Raw genomic sequence first — 24489 nt, 5'->3', positions numbered from 1 at the left:
CAAATAAAACCATTCATCAACTTTCTGAACTGAATGGCTGAAAGCCAGCCCGTAATTTTTGACGCCTACAGTGGTGCCTCACTACTTCATGGTTCACTTTTTGTAGATTCAATCTATCCCATAGTTTTATTTGGGTTCATTTTTGCTGTCGGTTTGTTTTTGTTTTTTTGTAATATTTGAGTTTAAAAAAAAAAGAAAAAAAAAAGAGCTCTTTTCTTTCATTCAACACAATCTACAGTGGTACCTCTACTTACGAAATTAATTGGTTCTGGAAGAAAGTTCTTAAGTAGAAAATTTTGTAAGTAGAGATGCATTTTCCATGTAAATGCCCTAATCCGTTCCAAGCCTCCCAAAATTCAGACATAAATGTTTTATAAAGCATAAAAATGCATCAAAACATGTAACAAATACATGTTACAATTAGATTATTGCACAATAAATGAGTTGTGCATAATGTAAATAACAAAGAATAGAGTAAAGAATAAAAATGATGGTCATTTACCTTTTTAACTGCTGTCCTCATCATTTTTTGCCCTCTTTGGTTCATGTTCTCCTCTCTCAGAAGTGTTTTTTTTTCTGCCTGGTGTTTTGTAAAGAACTGATCCATGGATGTTTTTTTGTTTGTTTTTGTTTGTTTAAAACAAAAACAATCCTTGTAAATGTCAAAGGCAAACATCATCTTAGTGAGCAACCGCCCGACTAGTGAACACTTTTTCTGGGCGATTCTTTTAAACAAATTCTGAAACTTCATGGAAGCTTCCGGTATGGCGAGGCATCTTTTTCCAAAAAAAAAAGGCCCGTCTCGTCGCAATTAAAAACTTACTGTGCCTTCATCAATCACCAATTGTTTGAATTTTTGCACAAATTCGTTGGCCGTTAGTTCATACATTTACGAAAAACTATCGGAACACCTCATGAGCCGCGGGATGAATGATGAGGACGCTGTATAGACACCGATCTAGTATACGCTCATACCTATGGTAGAGGTTCCTCTTAGCCAATGGGATGCCAGAACGATGCACAAACACCGATCTAGTATTTACGCTCAAAGGTACCTATGGTAGGAAATAGCCATAGCCGAAAGTGTGTTGCGTTCGGTAATGTATTTTTACCTTTCGTATCTACAAATTTCTTTCGTAACAAGAGGCAATATTTTCCCGTTGAGGCGTTTCGTAACTCGAAAATGTCATGGTTTGGCTCTCAGGCCTCTGTTTGTTTTCTTTCCAGCACCCAAGTGATTGGTGGGCGTTTCCCACCTTAATGACCGCACCTGTTCCTCGTGGACAATCAATGGACTTTAAAAGCCACTGCGCCACTACTGCTGACTGCCAGATTATTCATCTTGCTCACTGCTGTGCTGCCAAGTGTTTATTCGAGCGTTTTCATAGTCTTTCATAGTTTTTCACGTGTCATGTATTACTACGTCGCCCTTTGTTGTACTTTGTAAAATGTTTGGATTTTAGTTTCCGTTCTCTCACCTAGACTTGTAGTGTTACCTTTTACGTGTGCGCTGTTGGCCACGTTTTCTTAAGTTGAACTTTCTATTTCGTGTTGTATGATGTTTGGTGTGAATCCTTGCTTTTTGTAAGCAAGTGTTTTTCGTTAATCACTATTTTTCTCCTTGCCTTTTGCAAGTGTTTTCGGTTGAGTTGTTTTTGTACTGGTTGTCTGACCAGCTCTTTCGGTTGTTTGTTTCCGCGCATCTCAGCGGAATAAATTCCTTATCATCCTTCCTCTGGTCTGCGTATTCTGGGATCCACTCTCGCCGGCTACCCCGGCCCCCCGTAACAGAATAATCTGGCCATGGATCCCGCAGGCCCGGAAGAGGTACGTCACGCTTTGGCCAGTCAAAGGAAGTTGGTGGGGCAGCATGCCAAATCGCTGCGTGATATGCAGGAGGCGATTTCCACGCTGGCCCGCCAATTTGGGGAGCTTTTGACCCGGGTCGGTCAAGCAGAAGCATACGCTTCTCCCCGAGCTAGCTCGACTCCTGACTTAGAGCAAGCGCTGCCTTCTAATGTTGCTATTAGCGAGCCTTCTCTGCCACATCCGTCACGTTACGGAGGAGAACCCAGTATGTGCAGTACCTTTTTGCACCACTGTTCCCTGATTTTTGACCAACAACCGCTTACGTATGCCCTTGATCGCTCCAAGGTAGCATTTGTTATGAGCCTTTTGACTGGCCAAGCAGCCTCTTGGAGTATGGCCGTGAGCAATTCAGCACCTGAGCTCCGGTCTTCCTTCCCCGATTTTGTTCGTGAATTCAGATGCGTGTTTGATCATCCTGTGACGGGGAAGGAGGCCGGAGGCCAGTTACTTGACTATGAGCAGGGCCGGCAATCAGTCGCAAACTATTCTATTGGATTTAGAATCCTGGCCGCAGAAAGCGGGTTTGACAATCGAGCGCTTTGTTGTATATTCCGGCGAGGACTTTCACCCGTATTGAAGGACGAGTTGGCAGTTCGCGACGAAACCACGAACTTGGAAGAACTCATAGCCCTGAGTATTAGACTGGATAATCGTATCCGGGAAAGACGCCGAGAACGGGGCTGCGAGCAAAGCAGCCAACGCAGAGACATGTCAGGATCCGTGACTGACGCCGTAGCGGACGAACCTATGCAACTGGGGAGTGGTCGACTTCACCCAGCAGAGCGGCTGCGCCGATCTCGGAGTGGGGCCTGCTACTACTGCGGTCAAGTGGGACACCGCGTCGCCGGCTGTCCAGCCAGAGCTTCACGGGGGCAACAAGGAACAACGCTGCTCCGCTCTCTACAAGCCCCGGCTGATACCCCGGTCTCGTCATCTACACCACAGCGTGAGTGCATTCGGACGGGGGTAGAGAAGAGTATGGTGGGTTCTAGAACTGTCAGCCACACTAGGCTCGAACTTCCAGGGGAGGTAACGGGGCCAGGAAATACTGTTACAGTTATAGCGCTTATTGACTCTGGGGCCGATGAGTGTTTCATGGATCCTGGTATTGTTGAACAGTTGGGTTGTCCCTTAGAACCCCTTAGGGAATGTAAAGAGGTGCTGGATCTTGACGAACGCCTCCTGGCCGCTATTGAAAACGTTACGGCTCCGGTTGAGTTAAGGTTGTCAGGTAACCACGTGGAGCGTCTTCGTTTTTTTGTTATGCCGTCCCGTTCGGTACCCATTATTTTGGGACTTCCGTGGCTTAAGAAACATAATCCAGAGATCGACTGGTCCAAGCCGGCCTTGGAAAACTGGAGCGAATTCTGTCATGCTAACTGTCTAGTATCCGCCGACCGCGATAAACCTACCTCTCCGCCTATGTTTCTGGAGGCAATCTGCCTTGACAATGTACCGAGAGAATATCATGATCTTAGTAAGGTTTTCAGTAAGGACCGAGCCCAGTCATTGCCACCCCATAGACCCTACGATTGCGCAATCGACTTGATTCCCAATGCGCCACTTCCTACCTCCAGATTGTACAGGGTTTCGCAACCGGAACAGGCGGCCTTGCATGACTATATCTCTTCCTCCTTGGCCGCCGGCTTAATCCGTCCGTCGACTTCACCGGTAGGATCAGGGTTTTTTTTCGTCGAGAAGAAAGATAAGTCGTTACGGCCCTGTGTTGATTACAAGGGTCTCAATGATATTACGATAAAGAATAAATACCCCTTGCCCTTGCTTGATTCAGCGTTTGCGCCACTGCAAGCCGCCACAGTTTTTACAAAACTTGATCTTCGGAGTGCATACCACTTGGTTCGGATTCGGGAGGGGGATGAGTGGAAAACTGCTTTCAAGACCCCGCTGGGACATTTCGAATACCTAGTAATGCCGTTCGGACTAACTAACGCACCATCCGTGTTTCAGTGTTTAATTAATGACGTCTTACGAGATATGCTGGATCAGTTCTGTTTTGTTTATCTTGACGACATCCTGATTTTTTCACGCGATCTCAAAGAGCATAGGATTCACGTACGCAAAGTACTCCAGCGATTACTGGAGAACCGGTTGTATGTAAAAGCTGAGAAATGCGAATTTCACTTAGACTCGGTCCAGTTTCTGGGCTTCATAGTGGAGAGAGGACAACTTAGAGCAGACCCAGCTAAGATTCAGGCTGTGGTGGATTGGCCCTCTCCATCGTCTAGGAAACAGCTGCAAAGGTTCCTAGGGTTTGCTAATTTCTATAGGCGCTTTATCCGAAACTATAGTCAAAGGGCACAACCACTTACACGGCTTACATCTGATAAAGTTCCATTCCAGTGGACTCCGGAAGCGGAATTGGCTTTTTCTGAATTAAAACAATTGTTTTCTACTGCACCAGTGTTGAAGCATGCTAACCCAGAACTTCCTTTTGTGGTCGAGGTCGACGCATCCAGTTCAGGAGTGGGGGGGGTCCTTTCCCAACGCTCCCCGGATGACCAGAGGCTGCACCCCTGCGCGTTCTTCTCAAAGAGGCTTAGCCCTGCAGAGGTCAACTATGACGTTGGGAACCGCGAACTTCTGGCCATCGTACTGGCTCTACGGGAGTGGAGACACTGGCTGGAGGGAGCGAAGGAACAATTCATAATCTACACAGACCACAAGAACCTGGAATATATTCGTGCAGCCAAAAGAAAGAACCCACGGCAGGCAAGATGGGCTCTGTTTTTTACTCGTTTTGACTTTGTGCTGACTTATCGCAGGGGAACTTTGAATCAGAAGCCAGATGCCCTTTCACGCATCTATGACCACGCCACAGAAGCCATGGTTCCTGAACCTATTCTGCCCGAACGCTGCATCGTGGGAGCATTGCAATGGACTATCGAACGGAAAGTTACCGACGCACTGGCCGGTATCCAAGTACCGGAAGAGGTTCCTCCTGGGAAATTGTTTGTGCCCCCTCAGGTACGCCCGGATGTTCTACAATGGGGACATGAGTCCAACCTCGCGTGCCATCCTGGAGTCCACCGCACGCAATACCTGGTGGAACAACGGTTCTGGTGGCCGGAACTCAGTAAAGACGTCTCAGACTTTGTGAGGGCTTGTGTGGAAAGGCGTCCCACCAAGCCCCTGCTGGGCTACTACGGCCCCTACCAGTACCCTCTCGCCCTTGGTCCCACATTGCCATGGACTTCATCACGGGGCTGCCGGTGTCAAGAGGTAACACTGTGATTCTGACCGTAACAGACAGATTTTCAAAGCTTGGCCATTTTGTGGCCTTATCAAAGTTGCCGTCTGCATTGGAGACGGCAAAACTGTTGATCAAGCACGTGGTTCGGCTCCATGGCATCCCCCTCGACTTGGTCTCTGACAGAGGACCACAGTTCGTGTCCCAAGTCTGGAAGCGGTTCTGCAGGGCATTGGGAGCCACCACGAGCCTGTCATCGGGCTACCACCCGCAAACAAACGGCCAAACGGAACGCCTGAACCAGGAACTGGAAGCGGCGCTTCGCTGTGTGTGCCTGCAGTCCCCCGCATCATGGTCATCACACCTAGCCTGGGTTGAGTACGCACACAACACGTTGGTCTCCTCAGCGACAGGTCGATCTCCGTTCGAGGCTGCTTACGGTTACCAACCCCCGCTGTTTCCATCCCAAGAGGGACAAGTAAACCTCCCGTCCGTGCAAATGCACCTTCGCCGAGCCCACAGAGTCTGGCGGGAGACCAGAGCGGCCTTGTCCCGTACTGCTGCCCGGAACCGGGCCATCGCTGATCGGCGCCGCCGCCCAGCACCGACCTATGCCCCGGGAGACAAGGTATGGCTATCCACCCGAAACTTACGGCTAGCAGGCGGGGCCAAAAAGCTGGGGCAGCGGTATGTTGGCCCTTACGAAATTGTGACTGTGGTTAATCCCGTGGCCATGAAACTTTGTCTCCCGCCATCCATGAGGGTCCACCCAGTCTTCCATGTCTCCCAGCTCAAGCCTGTTGTCTCCAGTGAGTTAGCTCCCGCTCCAGTGACTCCGCCGCCTCCACGACTGCTCGACGGTGACCCTATCTACACAGTCAGAGAAATCCTGGACTCCAGACCTCGCGGCAGGGGTGTCCAGTATCTGGTCGACTGGGAGGGCTACGGGCCGGAGGAGCGGCAGTGGGTCCTCCGCTCCTGGATCTTGGATCCGTCCCTCCTGCGGGACTTCCATTCAGCTCACCCCTCGAAACCAGGTGGTCCGCCAGGGGGCGTCCGTTAAAGGGGGGGTACTGTCATGGTTTGGCTCTCAGGCCTCTGTTTGTTTTCTTTCCAGCACCCAAGTGATTGGTGGGCGTTTCCCACCTTAATGACCGCACCTGTTCCTCGTGGACAATCAATGGACTTTAAAAGCCACTGCGCCACTACTGCTGACTGCCAGATTATTCATCTTGCTCACTGCTGTGCTGCCAAGTGTTTATTCGAGCGTTTTCATAGTCTTTCATAGTTTTTCACGTGTCATGTATTACTACGTCGCCCTTTGTTGTACTTTGTAAAATGTTTGGATTTTAGTTTCCGTTCTCTCACCTAGACTTGTAGTGTTACCTTTTACGTGTGCGCTGTTGGCCACGTTTTCTTAAGTTGAACTTTCTATTTCGTGTTGTATGATGTTTGGTGTGAATCCTTGCTTTTTGTAAGCAAGTGTTTTTCGTTAATCACTATTTTTCTCCTTGCCTTTTGCAAGTGTTTTCGGTTGAGTTGTTTTTGTACTGGTTGTCTGACCAGCTCTTTCGGTTGTTTGTTTCCGCGCATCTCAGCGGAATAAATTCCTTATCATCCTTCCTCTGGTCTGCGTATTCTGGGATCCACTCTCGCCGGCTACCCCGGCCCCCCGTAACAGAAAATTTCGTATGAAGAGACGTTCGTAAGTAGAGGTTCCACTGTATTACATTTTTAATCAAAACAGAATATTTGGTAAATTAAGAAACGTGTGATAAGTTCTAAAAAAAAAAAAAAAAAAAAAAGGACATTTTCTTCTTTTAACTCTTCTTAGCAACTCAGTGTCCCATCACTGGTGAGCTATTTTTAGAACAGAACACACTTGTCACTTGTACATAGGGGTGCAACGGTTTCAGATTTTGGTGTACGATTATAGTCTGAGAAAAAAAAAAGGGGGATTACAGTTATTCTTATAGACACAAAAAATGACATCAGCATTCTTGTTTAAAATGTTTATTTTTAACAACAATATATAACTGAAAATATATATTTTTTTTAAAGTTGCTGCCTTTTAAAACAAATACAGCACACAAATAAGTTAAAAAAAAATATTTCAGAAATTGAAAAGTTCAAACTGGCTTTAACTTTAGGTTTATTTTAAAGTGAAAATAAGTAACTGAATAATAAAATATGAAGTACGGGCCTGGGCACCAAGTGGACGGATGGTATGTACTCTCTTTTTCTTAAATAAATAAATAAATAAATAATCATTTTCTTTCATATTTCAATTTCTTTCCATTTCAATCATACTTACAGATGAAATGTTCGTCCACAGCCTTTAAACTGGCGATTTGTGCAGTTTACCACTACATACGTAGGCATTTTGCAACCAAATGTGTCTGCCGAGATACGTTTCTTGGGAATCCCAAGATGGTGGCCCCACGGCTTCAAAAGTCTCAGGCCAAATTGGTCCATAAGGGTCTCGCTGCAGACGCTAGGCGAGTGGAGCTCCACCGTAAACACATAACCTCTACCGGAACCACGTGACTTCGAGCGACACGGGAACCGTTTTTTTTTAAGCAAAAAATTTTCGAAAACAAATAAATAACTTTATAAACTAACTATACTAACAGTATACAAAAATAAAAAATAAAAAAAATCAATCAAATCAATTGTGAATTAAATGTCAACCTTTGTTTTTTTATTTTATTTTTATTTTATTTTTTTGTAAGTTTTGGAAGGACATTGAGGGGGTAAAAAAAGAAACAATCCTTGTTGGTATTTGATAATTTGAAGAATTTATTTTCTGATTAGACCTCTTTTTTTGTTTTCTTTTTGTCTTGTTCTATTGCACGGTTCTATATGTCGTGTGCTCAGTTTGCAATTATCATGTTCTATGGCGAAAGATTTGGATGCTGGTTTTTGGTGGTGCTGGTGGGGGGGGCCTGATTTTCTTCAAAAAATGTCTAATCTTTTGTGTATTATTACAGTATACAGTGTTCGCTCATTTACCGTGGGTGTTACGTTCCAAAAACTACCCAGGATAATGGAATATTTGCATTAATTCAAAAAAATAAATATATAAATCCCGCTAATTATATATATTGTTTAATTTATTATATAGTTTTTTTTTCGTTTTGGTATTATCTTTACCATAAATGGTTTTTCATTCATCATATATGTTCTTTTTTCATTTACATTCATTTTTTTTCCATCCATCCATCCATCCATCCATCTTCTTCCGCTTATCCGGGGTCGGGTCGCGGGGGCAGCAGCTTCAGGAGGGAAACCCAGACTTCCCTCTCCCCAGCCACTTCAACCAGCTCCTCCGGTGGGATCACAAGGCGTTCCCAGGCCAGCCGAGAGACATAGTCTTTCCAGCGTGTCCTGGGTCGTCCCCGAGGCCTCCCACCGGTGGGACATGCCCGGAACACCTCCCCAGGGAGGCGACCAGGAGGCATCCGAACCAGATGCCCGAGCCACCTCAACTGGCTCCTCTCAACGCGGAGGAGCAGCGGCTCGACTCTGAGACCCTCCCGGATGACCGAACTTCTCACCCTATCTCTAAGGGAGAGCCCGGACACCCTGCGGAAGAAACTCATTTCGGCCGCTTGTAACCGGGATCTCATTCTTTCGGTCACGACCCACAGCTCGTGACCATAGGTGAGGGCCGGAACGTAGATCGACCGGTAAATCGAGAGCTTTGCCTTTTGGCTCAGCTCTTTCTTTACCACGACGGACCGATACAGCGTCCGCATCACTGCAGACGCTGCACCGATCCGCCAGTCGCTCCATCCTGCCCTCACTCGTAAACAAGACCCCAAGATACTTGAACTCCTCAGCTTGGGGCAGGATCTCATCCCCGACCAGAAGAGGACACGCCACCATTTTCCGACTGAGGACCACGGTCTCGGATTTGGAGGTGCTGATCCCAACCGCTTCACACTCGGCTGCGAACCGCTCCAGTGAGAGTTGGAGGCCCCGGCTTGATGAAGCCAACAGCACCACATCATCTGCAAAGAGCAGAGATGCAATGCTGAGGCCACCAAACCGGAACCCCTCGACGCCTCGGCTGCGCCTAGAAATTCTGTCCATAAAAGTTATGAACAGAATCGGTGACAAAGGGCAACCTTGGCGGAGTCCAACCCTCACCGGAAACGAATCCGACTTACTGCCGGCAATGCGGACCAAACTCTGGCAACGGTCGTACAGGGACCGAACCGCCCGTATCAGGGGGCCTGGTACCCCGTATTCCCGAAGCACCCCCCCACAGGACTCCCCGAGGGACACGGTCGAACGCCTTCTCCAAATCCACAAAACACATGTGGACTGGTTGAGCGAACTCCCACGCACCCTCAAGGATCCTGCTGAGGGTGTAGAGCTGGTCCACTGTTCCACGGCCAGGACGAAAACCACACTGCTCCTCCTGAATCCGAGATTCGACCTCCCGACGGACCCTACTCTCCAGCAACCCTGAATAGACCTTACCAGGGAGGCTGAGAAGTGTGATCCCTCTGTAGTTGGAGCACACCCTCCATCCCCCTTCTTAAAAAGGGGGACCACCACCCGGGTCTGCCAATCCAGAGGCACTGTCCCCGATGTCCACGCGATGCTGTAGAGGCGTGTCAACCACGACAGCCCCACAACATCCAGAGTCTTTAGGAACTCCGGGCGGATCTGGTCTCATCCACCCCCGGGGCCCCGCCACTGAGGAGCTTTCCAACCACCTCAGTGACTTCGACCCTAGAGATAGGAGAGCCCACCTCAGAGTCCCCAGACTCTGCTTCCTCAAAGGAAGACGTGTCGGTGGAATTAAGGAGGTCTTCGAAGTATTCCTCCCACCGCTTCACGACGTCCCGAGTCGAGGTCAGCAGCACTCCATCCCCACTGTACACAGTGTTAATGGTGCTTTCCGCTCCTGAGACGCCGGATGGTGGACCAGAATTTCTTCGTAGCCATATGGAAGTCGTTTTCCATGGCCTCACCAAACTCCTCCCATGTCCGAGTTTTTGCCTCAGCAACCGCCGAAGCCGCGTTCCGCTTGGCCATCCGGTACCTGTCAGCTGCCTCCGGAGTCCCACAGGCCAAAAAGGCCCGATAGGACTCCTTCTTCAGCTTGACGGCATCCCAGCGGGTTCGAGGATTGCCGCTGCGACAGGTACCGACCACCTTACGGACACAGCTCCGATCGGCCGCCTCAACAATGGAGGCACGAAACATGGGCCATTCGGACTCAATGTCCCCCGCCTCCCCCGAGACAAGGGAGAAGCTCTGCCATTTTTTTTTCCATTAAAAGTATTTTTTTTATTTACTTATTATACAGCACAGTGTATCTTTTTTTCATTTATTATGTATTTATTTTGTTTTGGTGTGATTTTTAGTTTATTGTGGTGATGCTTTCAGCATTCCCACATATGTTGTTTCTAACCTTTATTATTATTGTACTTATTGTGGGAATGCTGCATATGTTGTTTCTAACCTTTATTATTAGGGCCCGAGCAGCGACCGCTGCGAGGTCTGTATTGTTTTTGTAAAAATTATCATTATTATTATTATTATTATTATTATTATTATTATTATTATTATTATTATTAGGGCCAGAGCAGCTACCGCTGCGAGGTCCCTATTGTTTTTCGTTTGAATTATTATTATTATTATTATTATTATTATTAGGGCCCAAGCAGCGGCGGCGGAGGTGCCGCTGCGAGGCCCTATTGTTTTTCAAGGAATTCTTATTAGGGCCCGAGCAGCGGCGGCGGCGGTGCCGCTGCGAGGCCCTATTGTTTTTCAAGGAATTCTTATTAGGGCCCGAGCAGCGACCGCTGCGAGGTCCCTATTGTTCCTGAAGGAATTCTTATTTAGGGCCCGAGCAGCGGCGGCACTGGCGGCGGTGCCGCTGCGAGGCCCTATTGTTTTTGTAGGAATTCTTATTATTAGGGCCCGAGCAGCGGCGGCGGCGGCGCCGCTGCGAGTCCCTATTGTTTTTCAAGGAATTCTTATTATTCTTTTTCTTTGTTATTATTCTTTTCCGCAAACAATCACATTTTTGAGACACTAAACGTGAACGAAAACTCACCAAACTTTACACACACGTCAGGCCTGGCGAAAAATTTGATATTTTAAAGTCGCCATACGTGATAACAGAAAAATGGCTCCATAGCGCCACCTACATAGGTTTAACGGATCCCTGTCCCGCTACGATTGTCCTATGGCAACGAAAATTGTGTGGCACCTGTAGCACATCCAGATGAACAAAAACCTCTTTGATATGTGTACCCTAAAATAGACAGGAATTGAGGTATGAGGATTTAAATGTCCAATTTTAGCCCATTTTTGTACATTTACAGAGGACATTCTTTTGCCCACTTCTTCTACACGGTTAACCCGATTGACTTCAAACTTGGGCTGTACCATCTCAACACCTGGGACAACATCATGGTAAAAAATCAAAAAATGTTGACGTACTATATGACGGGGGTGAGGCATCAAATTTAGAGTTTCAAAATTCTTTCTAAACGTAGTATTGCCGGTTGTACGTTTAACCTAGAGCGACGAAAATTGGTACACATATGTAACAGACTATGATCTACAAAAAAGTCTGTTGGTGTCATATGCTAAACCCAACAGGAAGTCCGCCAGAGGTGGGGCATCAAATTTTGCGTTTCAAAATTCTTACTTAAAGAAGCATTCCGGGCTGTACGTTTCACGTAGAGTTACCAAAATTTGAAGACATATGTAACAGCCCTCAAGGTACAAAAAACTCTTTTTGAACCATATGCTAAACCTAACAGAAAATCCACCATTTTGATTTACTTTGGAACGTGTTGCCATTTTTTTGGCCATTTCATAGGGGTCTTATTTTAACGAACTCCTACAGAGTTTATCCCATCATCTTCAAACTTGGTGTGATTCATCTAAAGATGTTGAAGATAAAAAGTTATCGAAAGCTTTTTATTTCGTCGCACGCTGTTGCCGTGGCATGCACTTGTTTGCAAAGGAAAAAAATTCTTCTTAATGAAGAATTCCCAGTTATACGAAGCAGCTAGAACTACGAAAATTTGTAGACATATGTAACAGCCCACAATGTACAAAAAAGTCTCTTGGTGCCATGTGCTAAACCCAACAGGAAGTCCCCCAGGGACCGGGCATCACATTTTGAGCTAAAAAAAAAAAACCCTCCTCTTTAACGAAGCATTCCCGGTTGTACGTTTTACCTAGTGCTATGATAATTTGCAGGCATACTTAAGAGCCCACGATGTACAAAAAAGTATCTTGGAATCATGTGCAAAACCAAACAGGAAGTCCGCCATTTTGATTTACGATGGGATTTGTAGGCCTTTTTTTGTGGCCTTTTTTAGGGGTCATATTTTAACGAACTCCTCCTACAAAATACATCCGACCGTCTTCAAACTTAGTGTGTTTCATCTTAAGATGTTTAAGATGCAGTTATCGAAAGTTTTTTAGTTTGTCGCACGCTGTTGCCATAGCGATGCATTGTTTTTTGTGTCTATACATGTGTGAAAACTCATGAAACTTTGCACACACATCAGACTTGTAATGAATATGAATTTTTAGAGATTTCTTGTGCAATTTGCAATAAATCGCGCCCTCAAGACATTTTTATGGAGCAATTCCGATTGTATGATTCAAGCGCTATATAACTAAAGATGACTTGACCTAGATTTGCGAAAACTGGGAGGCATACCTATTAGCCTAAGACCTACAAAAAGTATTCTGTAGCCGTATGCTAAACCTAAAAGGAAGTCCGCCATTTTGAATTTATTTTGGGAATTGCTCACCATCTTTGGCCTTTTGATAAAACTTTGCACACACAAGGCTTGTCAAAAACATTTTAGATGGTCCTTGTTCTATTTGACAGTACCCCAACATGCCAGTACCCCGACGTGCAAGTACCCCAACGTAGCCCAGGTTGCCCTTTATAGCTGCTCGCAGCTCTAGTTAGGGCCCGAGCAGCGACCGCTGCGAGGTCCCTATTGTTTTTGTAAAAATTATTATTATTATTATTAGGGCCCGAGCAGCGATCGCTGCGAGGTCCCTATTGTTTTTCGTTCGAATTCTTCTTCTTCTTCTTCTTCTTCTTCTTCTTCTTCTTCTTCTTCTCCGTAAACGATCGCGATTTTGGGTACCTAAACATTTACGAAAACTCACCAAACTTTGCACACTCCTCAGGCCCGGCGAAAAATTTGATATTATGAAGTCGTCATAACAACGTGACTCTACAGCGCCCCCTAGCATAGAAAAATAAAAACCAAGCCCGGCATGTTTGAGCTAGAGCAACGAAAATTGGCAAAAAAAAGTCTATTGGGACCATGTAGCTAAAATGTACAGGAAGTGAGCTATGAATATTTTAATGTCCAATTTTGGCCTATTTTGGCACATTCACTGTGGTCATGCTTTTTCCCCCTTTGCAAACATTTTTCATCCAATTGACTTCAAACTTCGCATTTATCATCTCAAGACCTGAGAGAACAACTGGGCAAAAAATCTTGCCTTTTCGAAATATTATATGACGGGGGCGGGGCATCAAATATTGCCTTTAAAATTTCATTTGTCCAGAAAGAGCAAATGCTTAATAACTCCCATGTTCAAGCTCCAAAAAATCTCAAACTTATCAGGCAACTTAATAGTCACGGCCTGAAAACATCTATATGATCAAATTCAGTTATCCATGTAGCGCCACCTAGTGGTAACAATAATTGTCATACTTTACGTTTTTAGCTACTGTGCTGAGCTCGTTGAAGGGATCCAGTTGAAAATTGGTCAGAAAAGCCTTAAGATGTTGATCATGCCCCACACCGAATATTGTAACTTTTCGCCAAAGGGTGTTGTCGCTACGGTGCCGCAAAGTCTGAAGATTTTTCGTGACAATAAAAGCTGCATTAAGTTGACCGAGATGATGCTATCTTCTCAAAATTTTACACAATTGATGAGAGTCCAGCCCTAAAGACATCTACGAACTTATATTTCATCTTACTGATAGCGCCACCTCCTGGCAATTTTTTTTCTTACGATTTTTCTTCAATGTTTTTCTCCAACCACGTTAACTGGACCTACCTCATATTTGCTCAGATGAGGGTGTCGGCCTTCATGCTGTCACAACACGAAGTTTGTGAGTTTTCGCGAATCGCTGTGGGCGTGGCTAAGCGCTGTTCGCCAAGAAAACGACGCCAATTTTGAGGGCCTAAACTGGCCCAGAAACACATGAAACTTGGCACACACATCTGGCCTGGCAAAATTAGCAATTTTTTATTGTCGATTGTGCTATTTTTACAAAAATGACTCAATAGCGCCCCCTAGAAATCTTTAACGAAACAGCCCCAGTTGTACGTTTAAGCAAGAGCTACAAATTTTTTTAGGTGTATTAGGAAGCCCAAGACCTACAAAAAAGTATCTTGGACCCATATGCTAAAATGAACAGGAAGTGAGCTACGAATTTTTGAATGTCCCATTTTTGACGATTTTTGCACATTTACAGGGGGCATACTTTTGCCCACTTCTCCTACACGTTTCAACCGACTGACTTCAGACTTGACCTGGACCATGTCAAGACCTGAGCCAACGACAGGGGGAAAAATCTTGACTTTTCGAAATACTATATGATGAGGGCGGGGCATCAAAATTTGTATTTTGCAATGAAAAAGGATAAGCTTAACTCCCCAGTACATGCTCCAAAAAATCCCAAACTTGACATGTATGTTTATAGTCAAGGCCTGAAGCTATCTCTATGACAACATTCAGTTATATATGTAGCGCCACCTAGCCCTTGAGGCATAAAAAAAAAAAATACCCCACTTACGATATTTTTACAAAAATTGTAAATTCATTCTAAGTGTGATAACTAAGTCATTTATGAATATTCTTTTAATTTCCACCACTCAAAATGTTCACTGGCATCAGACATAACCAAACATACATATATATTTTATTTTATTTTATTGATTTTTGATAGCCTCTATGGTCTTTAAAAGCAATATCGTGAATGAAGGATATGCTTAATAACTCCCAGGTACATGCTCCAAAAAATCCCATACTTAAAATGTATATTTATAGTCAAGGCCTGAAGGTATCTCTATGACAAAATTCAGTTATAAATACAGCGCCACCTAGTCCTTGAGGCAAAAAAAAAAAAATGCCTCACTTACGGTATTTTTACAAAAATTTTAAACTTATTGTAAGTGTGATAACTAAGTCATTTATGAATATTCTTTTACTTTCCACCACTCAATATGTTCACTGGCATCAGACCGATCCAAACATATGTGCTTTTTTATTTAGTTAAATTTATTTTATTTTTTTTTGATCGCCTCTATGGACAATAAAAGCAATATTGTGCAATGAGTACGAGCGATGATGTGTATATGTACCTTTACAAAAAATACCAATCAGGGCAACTCATTGCCTAAAAATAAAAAAAGACGCTGATTTTTGCACATCTTAACAATCACCAAAACCCATTGAGCTTGACACAATCATCACACCTGGAAAAAAAAAAATCCACGTAATGGTTTATCATGCCATTTTCAAAAAAATTCTGTTTCCAATGTGCCAGTACCCCAACGTGCAAGAACCCCAACGTGGCCCGGGCTGCGAGGGCCCTTTATAGCTGCTCGCAGCTCTAGTTAGGGCCCGAGCAGCGACCGCTGCGAGGTCCCTATTGTTTTTGTAAAAATTATTATTATTATTATTAGGGCCCGAGCAGCGACCGCTGCGAGGTCCCTATTGTTTTTGTAAAAATTATTATTATTATTATTATTCTTTATTCTCCGCAAACGATCACGATTTTGGGTACCTAAACATTCACGAAAACTCACCAAACTTTGCACACTCTTCAGGCCCGGCGAAAAATTTGATATCATGAAGTTGTCATAACAACGCGACTCTATAGACTCTCCCCTAGCGTAGAAAAATAAAAACCAAGCCCGGCACGTTTGAGCTAGAGCAACAAAAATTGGCAGGCACGTGTAGCACCCCGAGACGCACAAAAAAAGTCTATTGGGACCATGTAGCTAAAATGTACAGGAAATGAGCTATGAATTTTTTAATGTCCAATTTTGGCCTATTTTGGCACATTCATTGTGGTCGAAAAATTTGATATTTTAAAGTCGCCACACATGATAACAGAAAAATGGCTCTGTAGCGCCACCTACATAGGTTTAACGGATCCCTGTCCCGCTACGATTGTCCTATGGCTACGAAAATTGTGTGGCACCTGTAGCACATCCAGATGAACAAAAACCTCTTTGATATGTGTACCCTAAAATAGACAGGAAGTGAGGTATGAGTATTTGGATGTCCAATTTTGGCTCATTTTTGCACATTTACAGGGGTCATACTTTTGCCCGCGTCTCCTACACGGTTAACCCGATTGACTTCAAACTTGGGCTGTACCATCTCAACACCTGGGACAACATCATGGTAAAAAATCTAAAGTTTTTGACATACTATACAGTGGTATGAAAAAGTATCTGAACCTTTTGGAATTTCTCACATTTCTGCATAAAATCACCATCAAACGTGATCTGATCTTTGTCAAAATCACACAGATGAAACAACAGTGTCTGCTTTAACTAAAACCACCCAAACATTTACAGGTTTTCATAATTTAATGAGGATAGCATGCAAACAATGACAGAAGGGGGAGGAATAAGTAACTGAACCCTCTGCCTAAGGATACTTAAAGAGCAATTGAAACCAATTTTTACCAAACAATTTAAGTCAGGTGTGTGCCCAATCACTGATGAGTGACTTAAAGCTGCCCTGCCCACTATAAAACACACACCTGGTCAGAATTGTCTTGATGAGAAGCATTGTCTGATGTGCACCATGACTCACTCAAAAGAGCTGTCGGAAGACCTGCAATCAAGAATTGTTGGTTTGTATAAAACTGGCAAAGGATACAAAACCATCTCTAAAAGTCTGGATGTTCATCAATCAACAGTCAGCGAAGTTGTGTACAAATGGAGAGAGTTTGGCACTGTTGCTTCCCTCCCAAGGAGTGGCCGCCCACCAAAGATGACGCCAAGAGTTCAGCGCAGACTACTCAGAGAGGTAAAAAAGAACCCTAGAGTGTCTGCTAAAGACTTACAGAAATCACTGGCACAGTCCAATATCGCTGTGCATGCATCAACTATATGTAAAACATTGGCCAAGAATGGTGTTCATGGGAGGACTCCACGGAGGAAGCCACTGCTGTCTAAAAAAAACATTGTTGCTCGTTTGATGTTCGCAAAAAGGCACTTGGACACTCCACAGAAGTTTTGGCAAAATATTTTGTGGACTGATGAAGCCAAAGTTGAATTGTTTGGGAGGAACACACAACGTCATGTGTGGAGGAAAAATGGAACAGCTCACCAACATCAACACCTCATCCCCACCGTGAAGCATGGTGGAGGGTGCATCATGGTTTGGGGCTGTTTTGCTTCCTCAGGGCCTGGACAACTTGCAATCATTCATGGAAAAATGAATTCAAACGTTTATCAGGATGTTTTGCAGGAAAACCTGAGGCCGTCTGTCAGACAGTTGAAGCTAAAAAGAGGATGGATGCTGCAGCAAGACAATGATCCAAAACACAGAAGCAAATCGACTTCAAAATGGTTTCAGAAGAACAAAATACACGTTCTGGAGTGGCCAAGTCAAAGTCCAGACTTGAACCCCATTGAGATGCTGTGGCATGACCTCAAGACAGCGATTCATGCCAGACATCCCAGGAATCTGACTGAACTACAGCAGTTTTGTAAAGAAGAATGGGCCAAGATCAGTCCTGATCGATGTGCCAGACTGATCTGCAGCTACAGGAAGCGTCCGGTTGAAGTTATTGCTGCCAAAGGGGGGCCACAAAATATTAAATGTGATGGTTCAGTTACTTATTCTTACCCCCTTCTGTCATTGTTTGCATGCTATCCTTGTTAAAATATGAAAACCTGTAAATGTTTGGGTGGTTTTAGTTAAAGCAGACACTGTTGTTTCATCTGTGTGATTTTGACAAAGATCAGATCACGTTTGATGGTGATTTTAGGCAGAAATGTGAGAAATTCCAAAAGGTTCAGATACTTTTTCATGCCACTGTATGACGGTGGCGGGGCATCAAATTTACAGTTTCAAAATTCTTACTTAACAAAGCATTGCCGGTGGTACGTTTAATTGAGAGCCACGAAAATTGGTACACATATGTAACAGACTATGATCTACAAAAAAGCCTGTTGGTGCCATATGCTAAACCTAACAGGAAGTCCGCCAGAGGCGAGGCATCAAATTTTGTGTTTCAAAATTCTTATTTAATGAAGCATTCCCGGCTGTACATTTCACCTAGAGTTACCAACATTTGAAGACATATGTAACAGCCCTCAAGGTACAAAAAACTCTTTTTGAACCATATGCTAAACCGAACAGGAAGTCCGCCATTTTGATTTACTTTGGAACGTGTTGCCATTTTTTGGGCCATTTCATAGGGGTCTTATTTTAACGAACTCCTCCTACAGAGTTTATCCGATCATCTCCAAAATTGGTGTGATTCATCTTAAAATGTTGAAGATGAAAAGTTATTGAAAGCTTTTTATTTCGTCGCACGCTGTTGCCGTGGCATGCACAGTTTGCAAAGGGAAAAATTCCCTCTTAATGAAGCATTCCCAGTTGTACGAAGCAGCGAGAGCTACGAAAATTTGGAGACAAATTTAACAGCCCACGATGTACAAAAAAGTCTCTTGGTGCCATGTGCTAAACCCAACAGGAAGTCCCGTAGGGGCCGGTCATCACATTTTGAGGTAAAAAACTCCTCTTTAACGAAGCATTCCCGGTTGTACGTTTCACCTAGCGCTATGATAATTTAGAGGCATACATAAGAGCCCACGATGTACAAAAAAGTCTCTTGGAACCATCTGCTAAACCAAACAGGAAGTCCGCCATTTTGATTTACGTTGGGATTTGTAGCCATTTTTTGTGGCCTTTTTTAGGGGTCATATTTTAACGAACTCCTCCTACAAAATTTATCCGACTGTCTTCAAACTTGGTGTGCTTCATCTTAAGATGTTTAAGATACAAAGTTATCGAAAGTTATTTATTTTGTCGCACGCCGTTTCATGGCGATGGATTGTTTGCCAAGTAAAATGCTGCTTTTTTTTTTTTGTTGGTCTAAACATGTGCAAAAACTCATGAAACTTTACACACACATCAGGCTTGTCATAAGCATGAATATTTTAGAGATTTCTTCTTAAATTTGCAATAAATGCTTCAATAGCGCCCTCTAGACATTTTTATGAAGTCTTTCCGATTATATGATTCAGCTAGATGTGTGAATATTGGCAGGCATGCCTAATATATTCAAAAAGTATTCTATATAGCCATGTGCCAATCCATTTTGATTTTATTTTGTTAATTGTGCATCATTTTTGGCCTTTCCATGAAACTTTAGAAACACAAAGCATGGCAAAAACGTTTAAAATTTAGATGGTTTCCTATTTGACAGTACCCCAACATGCCAGTACCCCGACGTGCAAATACCCCAAAGTGGCCCGGGTTGCGAGGGCCCTTTATAGCTGCTCGCAGCTCTAGTTAGATTTATATCCTTAAATCATCAAAGGTTACTCTTTAAGGGTGTGAATCTAATGGAAGCCGGGGCTGACATTCTAAAACTGGGGCGGTGAGAACCTAAACGAATCCTTTTCGACGCCAGCTTGAAGCGTCCCCGTCATCTCTGTAAATCCCGTGTTACTACGGTTTGAGATAAAAGGGGGGCCTTAACCCTTTGTAACGGAGAGTTGGCCAGGTAAGCGAGATCAGACACTGGTCCTCAGTCAGAAAAGGGTGGCGTGTCATCTCCGGGTCGGGGATGAGATCCTGCCCCAAGTGGAGGAGTTCAAGTATCTTGGGGTCTTGTTCACGAGTGAGGGTAGGATGGAGCGGGAGATCGACAGGCGGATCGGTGCAGCGTCTGCAGTGATGCGGACTCTGTATCGGTCCGTCGTGGTGAAGAAAGAGCTGAGCCAAAAGGCGAAGCTCTCGATTTACCGGTCGATCTACGTTCCAACCCTCATCTATGGTCACGAGCTGTGGGTCGTGACCGAAAGAACGAGATCCCGGATACAAGCGGCCGAAATGAGTTTCCTCCGCAGGGTGTCCGGGCTCTCCCTTAGAGATAGGGTGAGAAGCTCGGTCATCCGGGAGGGACTCAGAGTCGAGCCGCTGCTCCTCCGCGGTGAGAGGAGCCACAGCTGAGGTGGCTCGGGCATATGGTTCGGATGCCTCCTGGACGCCTCCCTAGGGAGGCCCCGGGGTCGACCCAGGACACGCTGGACGCTATGTCTCTCGGCTGGCCTGGGAACGCCTTGGGATCCCGCCGGCGGAGCTGGTTGAAGTGGCTGGGGAGAGGGAGGTCTGGGTTTCCCTCCTAAAGCTGCTGCCCCCGTGACCCGACCCGGATAAGCGGTAGTAAATGGATGGATGGATGGATAATAATAATATTGTGCTGCGAATGAATCACATTTTTCTGTTAATATCACACTGACATTTTGTATTGCATTCTTATAATTAGGGGTGTTAAAAAAATCGATTCGGCGATATATCGCGATACTACATCGCGTGATTCTCGAATCGATTCAATAAAAAAAAAATCGATTTTTTTTTTTTTTTTTTTTTTTTTTTAAGAGCTCAGAATTGTTCATTGGGTAGTCTTACCGATTCAACGTCTTATCATCGTTGCCTTTTTTTTTTTTTTTTTTTGTGTGTGTGTGTGAATCGATTTTTAAACTTCCATTTTTAATGGAAAAATATTCAACAAAACGTCTGACTTCGGGTTAGGATTCACACCTTGAGCATGGAAGAATGTTATATGAACGGAACATTAAGCCTTAATATTTTTATTTTAATGCTGTTCAAACATGAAACAGATTACAACCTCTATAAGACTGAAATTTCAGATAAATAAATAATACATTTTCATATAAATCTTACACTCTACAAGCTTACTGATTAGTATTTTCTAAATTTGAATGAAAAAAAATCGCAACAATCGAGTTATAAATTCGTATCGGGATTAATCGGTATCGAATCGAATCGTGACCTGTGAATCGTGATACGAATCGAATCGTCAGGTACAAGGCAATTCACACCCCTACTTATAATATTAATAACATTACTTGTCTGAAAATAAACTGACAATTGTAGCATTTTCAAGCATTTTAAAGTGTAAAATGCAAAAATCGCAAATTGAATCTTAATCGTAATATTGGGCTGAAAAACCATTTTTTTCCAAAATCGTGCAGCCCTAGTCTCTACACTAACTTTTAAACTACATTTTTTAGTTGCTCACACCTTTTTTGGGGAGGTGCAATATGACCATATTTGCTGATGTACAATCGTATCAATTTGCATACCGTAGGTTCATATATCAAACATCGACAGTGACTCAAAATATTGCAATTTGCATGATATTTTAGTGTATAAAGAACTGTCTGCAACAAGCAGCGGTTGGAAAAACAAGTCAATTATTTTATATAAATTTAAAAGAAAACATTAAAGGGAAAAAATATTTTTCTTTAATGTGAACATTATTTTGTTTAAGACAGAGGGTCCAGCTCTTATAGTGAGGCCTAACCATCTTCCCCTTGGGAATACCACACATTGTCATTGAAGCTCAGATAACTGATGAAAATAAAACTACTATATTATGACTCTGAATATTATTCTTGTTCAGGGTTTGCCTGCTGTTAAAATGGGAATAATGTAAAGTCACTCCAGTTTTTGATGGCAAATATTCTAAGAATTATATGTAAAAATATTGTCAATGTATGTTCTTTTTAGTTCATTTTGTAACCTAATTTTATTTTCTCTTCTCCCTCTGAATGTTAACTACTGTTCATTGATGCTCGTGTTGTTTTTCCTTGCGTAAAGCACATTGAGTTGCCTTGTGTATGAAATGTGCTATTCAAATAAACGCAGTGAATGCGCACTCTGTTGTTTTTCCCCCCACCAACCAATCCACAGATCGTTGGCGATCCGAACCGTGGGGCCTGATCCGAACCGACCACGGATCAATGCTGATCTGTTGCACCACTAATTACTAACTAACTAACAATTCAGAGCTTGCCTGTGACCCAAGGTCAGGTACTGAGGATGATATGTGGTCCAAAAAAATGGATGGTGAGATGGATTTTGGTGTACATTATGTCAAAATGGATATATTTTATTTCAATTTGCAACTTGTTTTTTAATTAAAGTAAAAATTATAGTTTTCCTTGAAAGTTACAATTTTATCCTATGGGCCCTGAACGACCATGAAAAATTGACCTTTTGACATGATTTGACATGCTCTAACCTGGCTTCTACTCACCTGTGACCTTTTTTTCCTCATCATCATAGTTGCTGGAGGTGAGCAGGTGGCCAAAAATGAGAGCTGGGACATACATTTTCTCATCTTTGTGCTCCACCACTGGTATTCCTTTACCATTGTTCCACACAGAGATAGTATTGGTCTCACTAGTGGAAGCGGATTAGGAGAAAATGAATGAATACAAGTAGCAAAGAAAGAAAAATGTCAATGATTTCCAGACATTGTTCTTCATAACAAACATCTCTCCATTAATTAAAAGAATATGTAAGCTTGCTATGCAACTTACGGGTCAATGGTGATCTTAATGGCAGTCATGTTTTTATCCCTCTGTTTATTGTCTGCTGCATTGACTGTATAGGAAAAATTCAAAAAGTCATGCCATTTTATTTATTTTGTCACTTTCTTCACATTCAAATTTCACAAATAAATAAAACCCATCTTTTTGCTCTGTGCAGATTGGCTGAAGATCACATAATCGGTGCCCCTCCCCCAATTTTAGTTCATGTGATTGGACCGTAACATCCCTACATAAAATGAAATTGTTGACTTACCAAGAATCTCATCAAAAATTTTATACAGTCCAGGTACATAGGTAATTTCCCTCTGGTTCATTCCAACCTCTTCATCAAAAACCCACATTACCTGAGAGGGAAACAAAAAAACAAAAAAAAAATCCATGTTAAGGAGCTGTAGGTCGTGGGACGTGGCAACAGTAAGTGTACATTTTTAAGTGTCCTGAAGATCGTCAATCCTCAAAAAGTTGGTGCTAATGGGGATATTGATATCTGTTAGCAGGATTGTTAAACTATAAAAGAGCTGCCAATTGTTTCGGATTATTCGTATTTTGTTTCGGAAATCAATGAATACTGTCACGTTCTGGCTGTAATGTGAATGCTATGGTTCTTTTAAAAAAGCCGCCATCTCAAGTCCGTCATGCACCACTGCATGCGTCATGCGTCACTTCTAGTGCTGTCACTAACGACTTTTTTTTTTTAATCGACCTTCCTATTAATTATTCCAACGATTAATCGACTAATAGCCACACCCACCCAATTTTTTTAAGGCCGGAGCAGCGACCGCTGCGAGGTCCCTATTGTTTTTCGTTTGAATTATTATTATTATTATTATTAGGGCCCGAGCAGCGACCGCTGCGAGGTCCCTATTGTTCCTGAAGGAATTCTTCTTCTTCTTTGTTATTCTTTTCCGCAAACAATCACACTTTTGAGACACTAAACGTGAATGAAAACTCAAACTTTACACGCAGATCGGGCCTCGCGAAAAATTTGATATTTTAAAGTCGCCGTACATGATAACAGAAAAATGGCTCCATAGCGCCACCTACATAGGTTTAACGGATCCCTGTCCCGCTATGATTGTCCTACGGCTATGAAAATTGTGTGGCACCTGTAGCACTTTCAGATGAACAAAAACATCTTTGATATATGTACTTAAAATAGACCGGAAGTGAGGTATGAGTATTTAAATGTCCAATTTTGGCCCATTTTTGCACATTTACAGGGGTCATACTTTTGCCCGCTTCTTCTACACGGTTAATCCGATTGACTTCAAACTTGGGATGTACCATCTCAACACCTGGGACAACATTATGGTAAAAAATCTAAAGTTTTTGACATACTATATGACAGCGACAGGGCGTCAAATTTAGAGTTTCAAAACTCTTACTAAACGTAGCATTGCCGGTTGTACGTTTAACCTTGAGCTACGAAAATTGGTACACATATGTAACAGACTACGACCTACAAAAAAAAAAAAAAAAAAGTCTGTTGGTGCCATATGCTAAACCCAACAGGCAGTCCGCCAGAGGCGGGGCATCAAATTTTGTGTTTCAAAATTCTTACTTAATGAAGCATTCCCGGCTGTACGTTTCACCTAGAGTTACCAAAATTGGAAGACATATGTAACAGCCCTCAAGGTACAAAAAAACTCTTTTGAACCATATGCTCAACCTAACAGGTCGCCATTTTGATTTAATTTGGAACGTGTTGCCATTTTTTATGGCCGTTTCATAGGGGTCTTATTTTAACGAACTCCTCCGACAGAGTTTATC

General features: G+C 43.4%; 2 protein-coding genes across 3 annotated transcripts in view; one reads left to right on the top strand and one right to left on the bottom strand.

The window, feature by feature from the left end:
• The window catches only part of top2b (DNA topoisomerase II beta), a 724731-nt gene that overhangs the window by 514066 nt on the left and 186176 nt on the right, over nucleotides 1–24489 (bottom strand). For both annotated transcript variants that reach the window (XM_077506321.1, XM_077506322.1), the window contains exons 3-5: nucleotides 22973–23063; nucleotides 22708–22771; nucleotides 22422–22567 (exon numbers count right to left, since the gene is read on the bottom strand). In XM_077506321.1, coding sequence (XP_077362447.1) covers nucleotides 22422–22567; nucleotides 22708–22771; nucleotides 22973–23063 — 301 coding nt within the window. The remainder of the gene's footprint in view (nucleotides 1–22421; nucleotides 22568–22707; nucleotides 22772–22972; nucleotides 23064–24489) is intronic.
• LOC144007724 (uncharacterized) lies at nucleotides 5172–7624 on the top strand. Its single transcript, XM_077507586.1, has 4 exons — nucleotides 5172–5450; nucleotides 5548–5705; nucleotides 5868–6114; nucleotides 7437–7624. Exons 1-4 carry the CDS (start codon nucleotides 5429–5431, stop codon nucleotides 7622–7624), a joined length of 615 nt encoding a protein of 204 aa, XP_077363712.1. The 5' UTR covers nucleotides 5172–5428.

The sequence above is a fragment of the Festucalex cinctus genome, chromosome 19 (assembly GCF_051991245.1).
Source record: "Festucalex cinctus isolate MCC-2025b chromosome 19, RoL_Fcin_1.0, whole genome shotgun sequence".
In the NCBI taxonomy this organism is placed as follows: Eukaryota; Metazoa; Chordata; class Actinopteri; order Syngnathiformes; family Syngnathidae; genus Festucalex; species Festucalex cinctus.
Note: the sequence above shows the minus strand (reverse complement) of the source record. Positions and strands in the feature narration are given on the sequence as shown.

Excerpts from the sequence above, each read along its gene's own strand:
- LOC144007724 (XM_077507586.1), top strand. The coding sequence starts at position 5,429 with ATGGTCATCACACCTAGCCTGG. Across the intron at positions 5,451-5,547 it reads GGTCATCACACCTAGCCTGG|AGGGACAAGTAAACCTCCCG; the intron begins GTTGAGTACGCA and ends TTCCATCCCAAG. Across the intron at positions 6,115-7,436 it reads AGCTCACCCCTCGAAACCAG|TTTACCACTACATACGTAGG; the intron begins GTGGTCCGCCAG and ends CGATTTGTGCAG.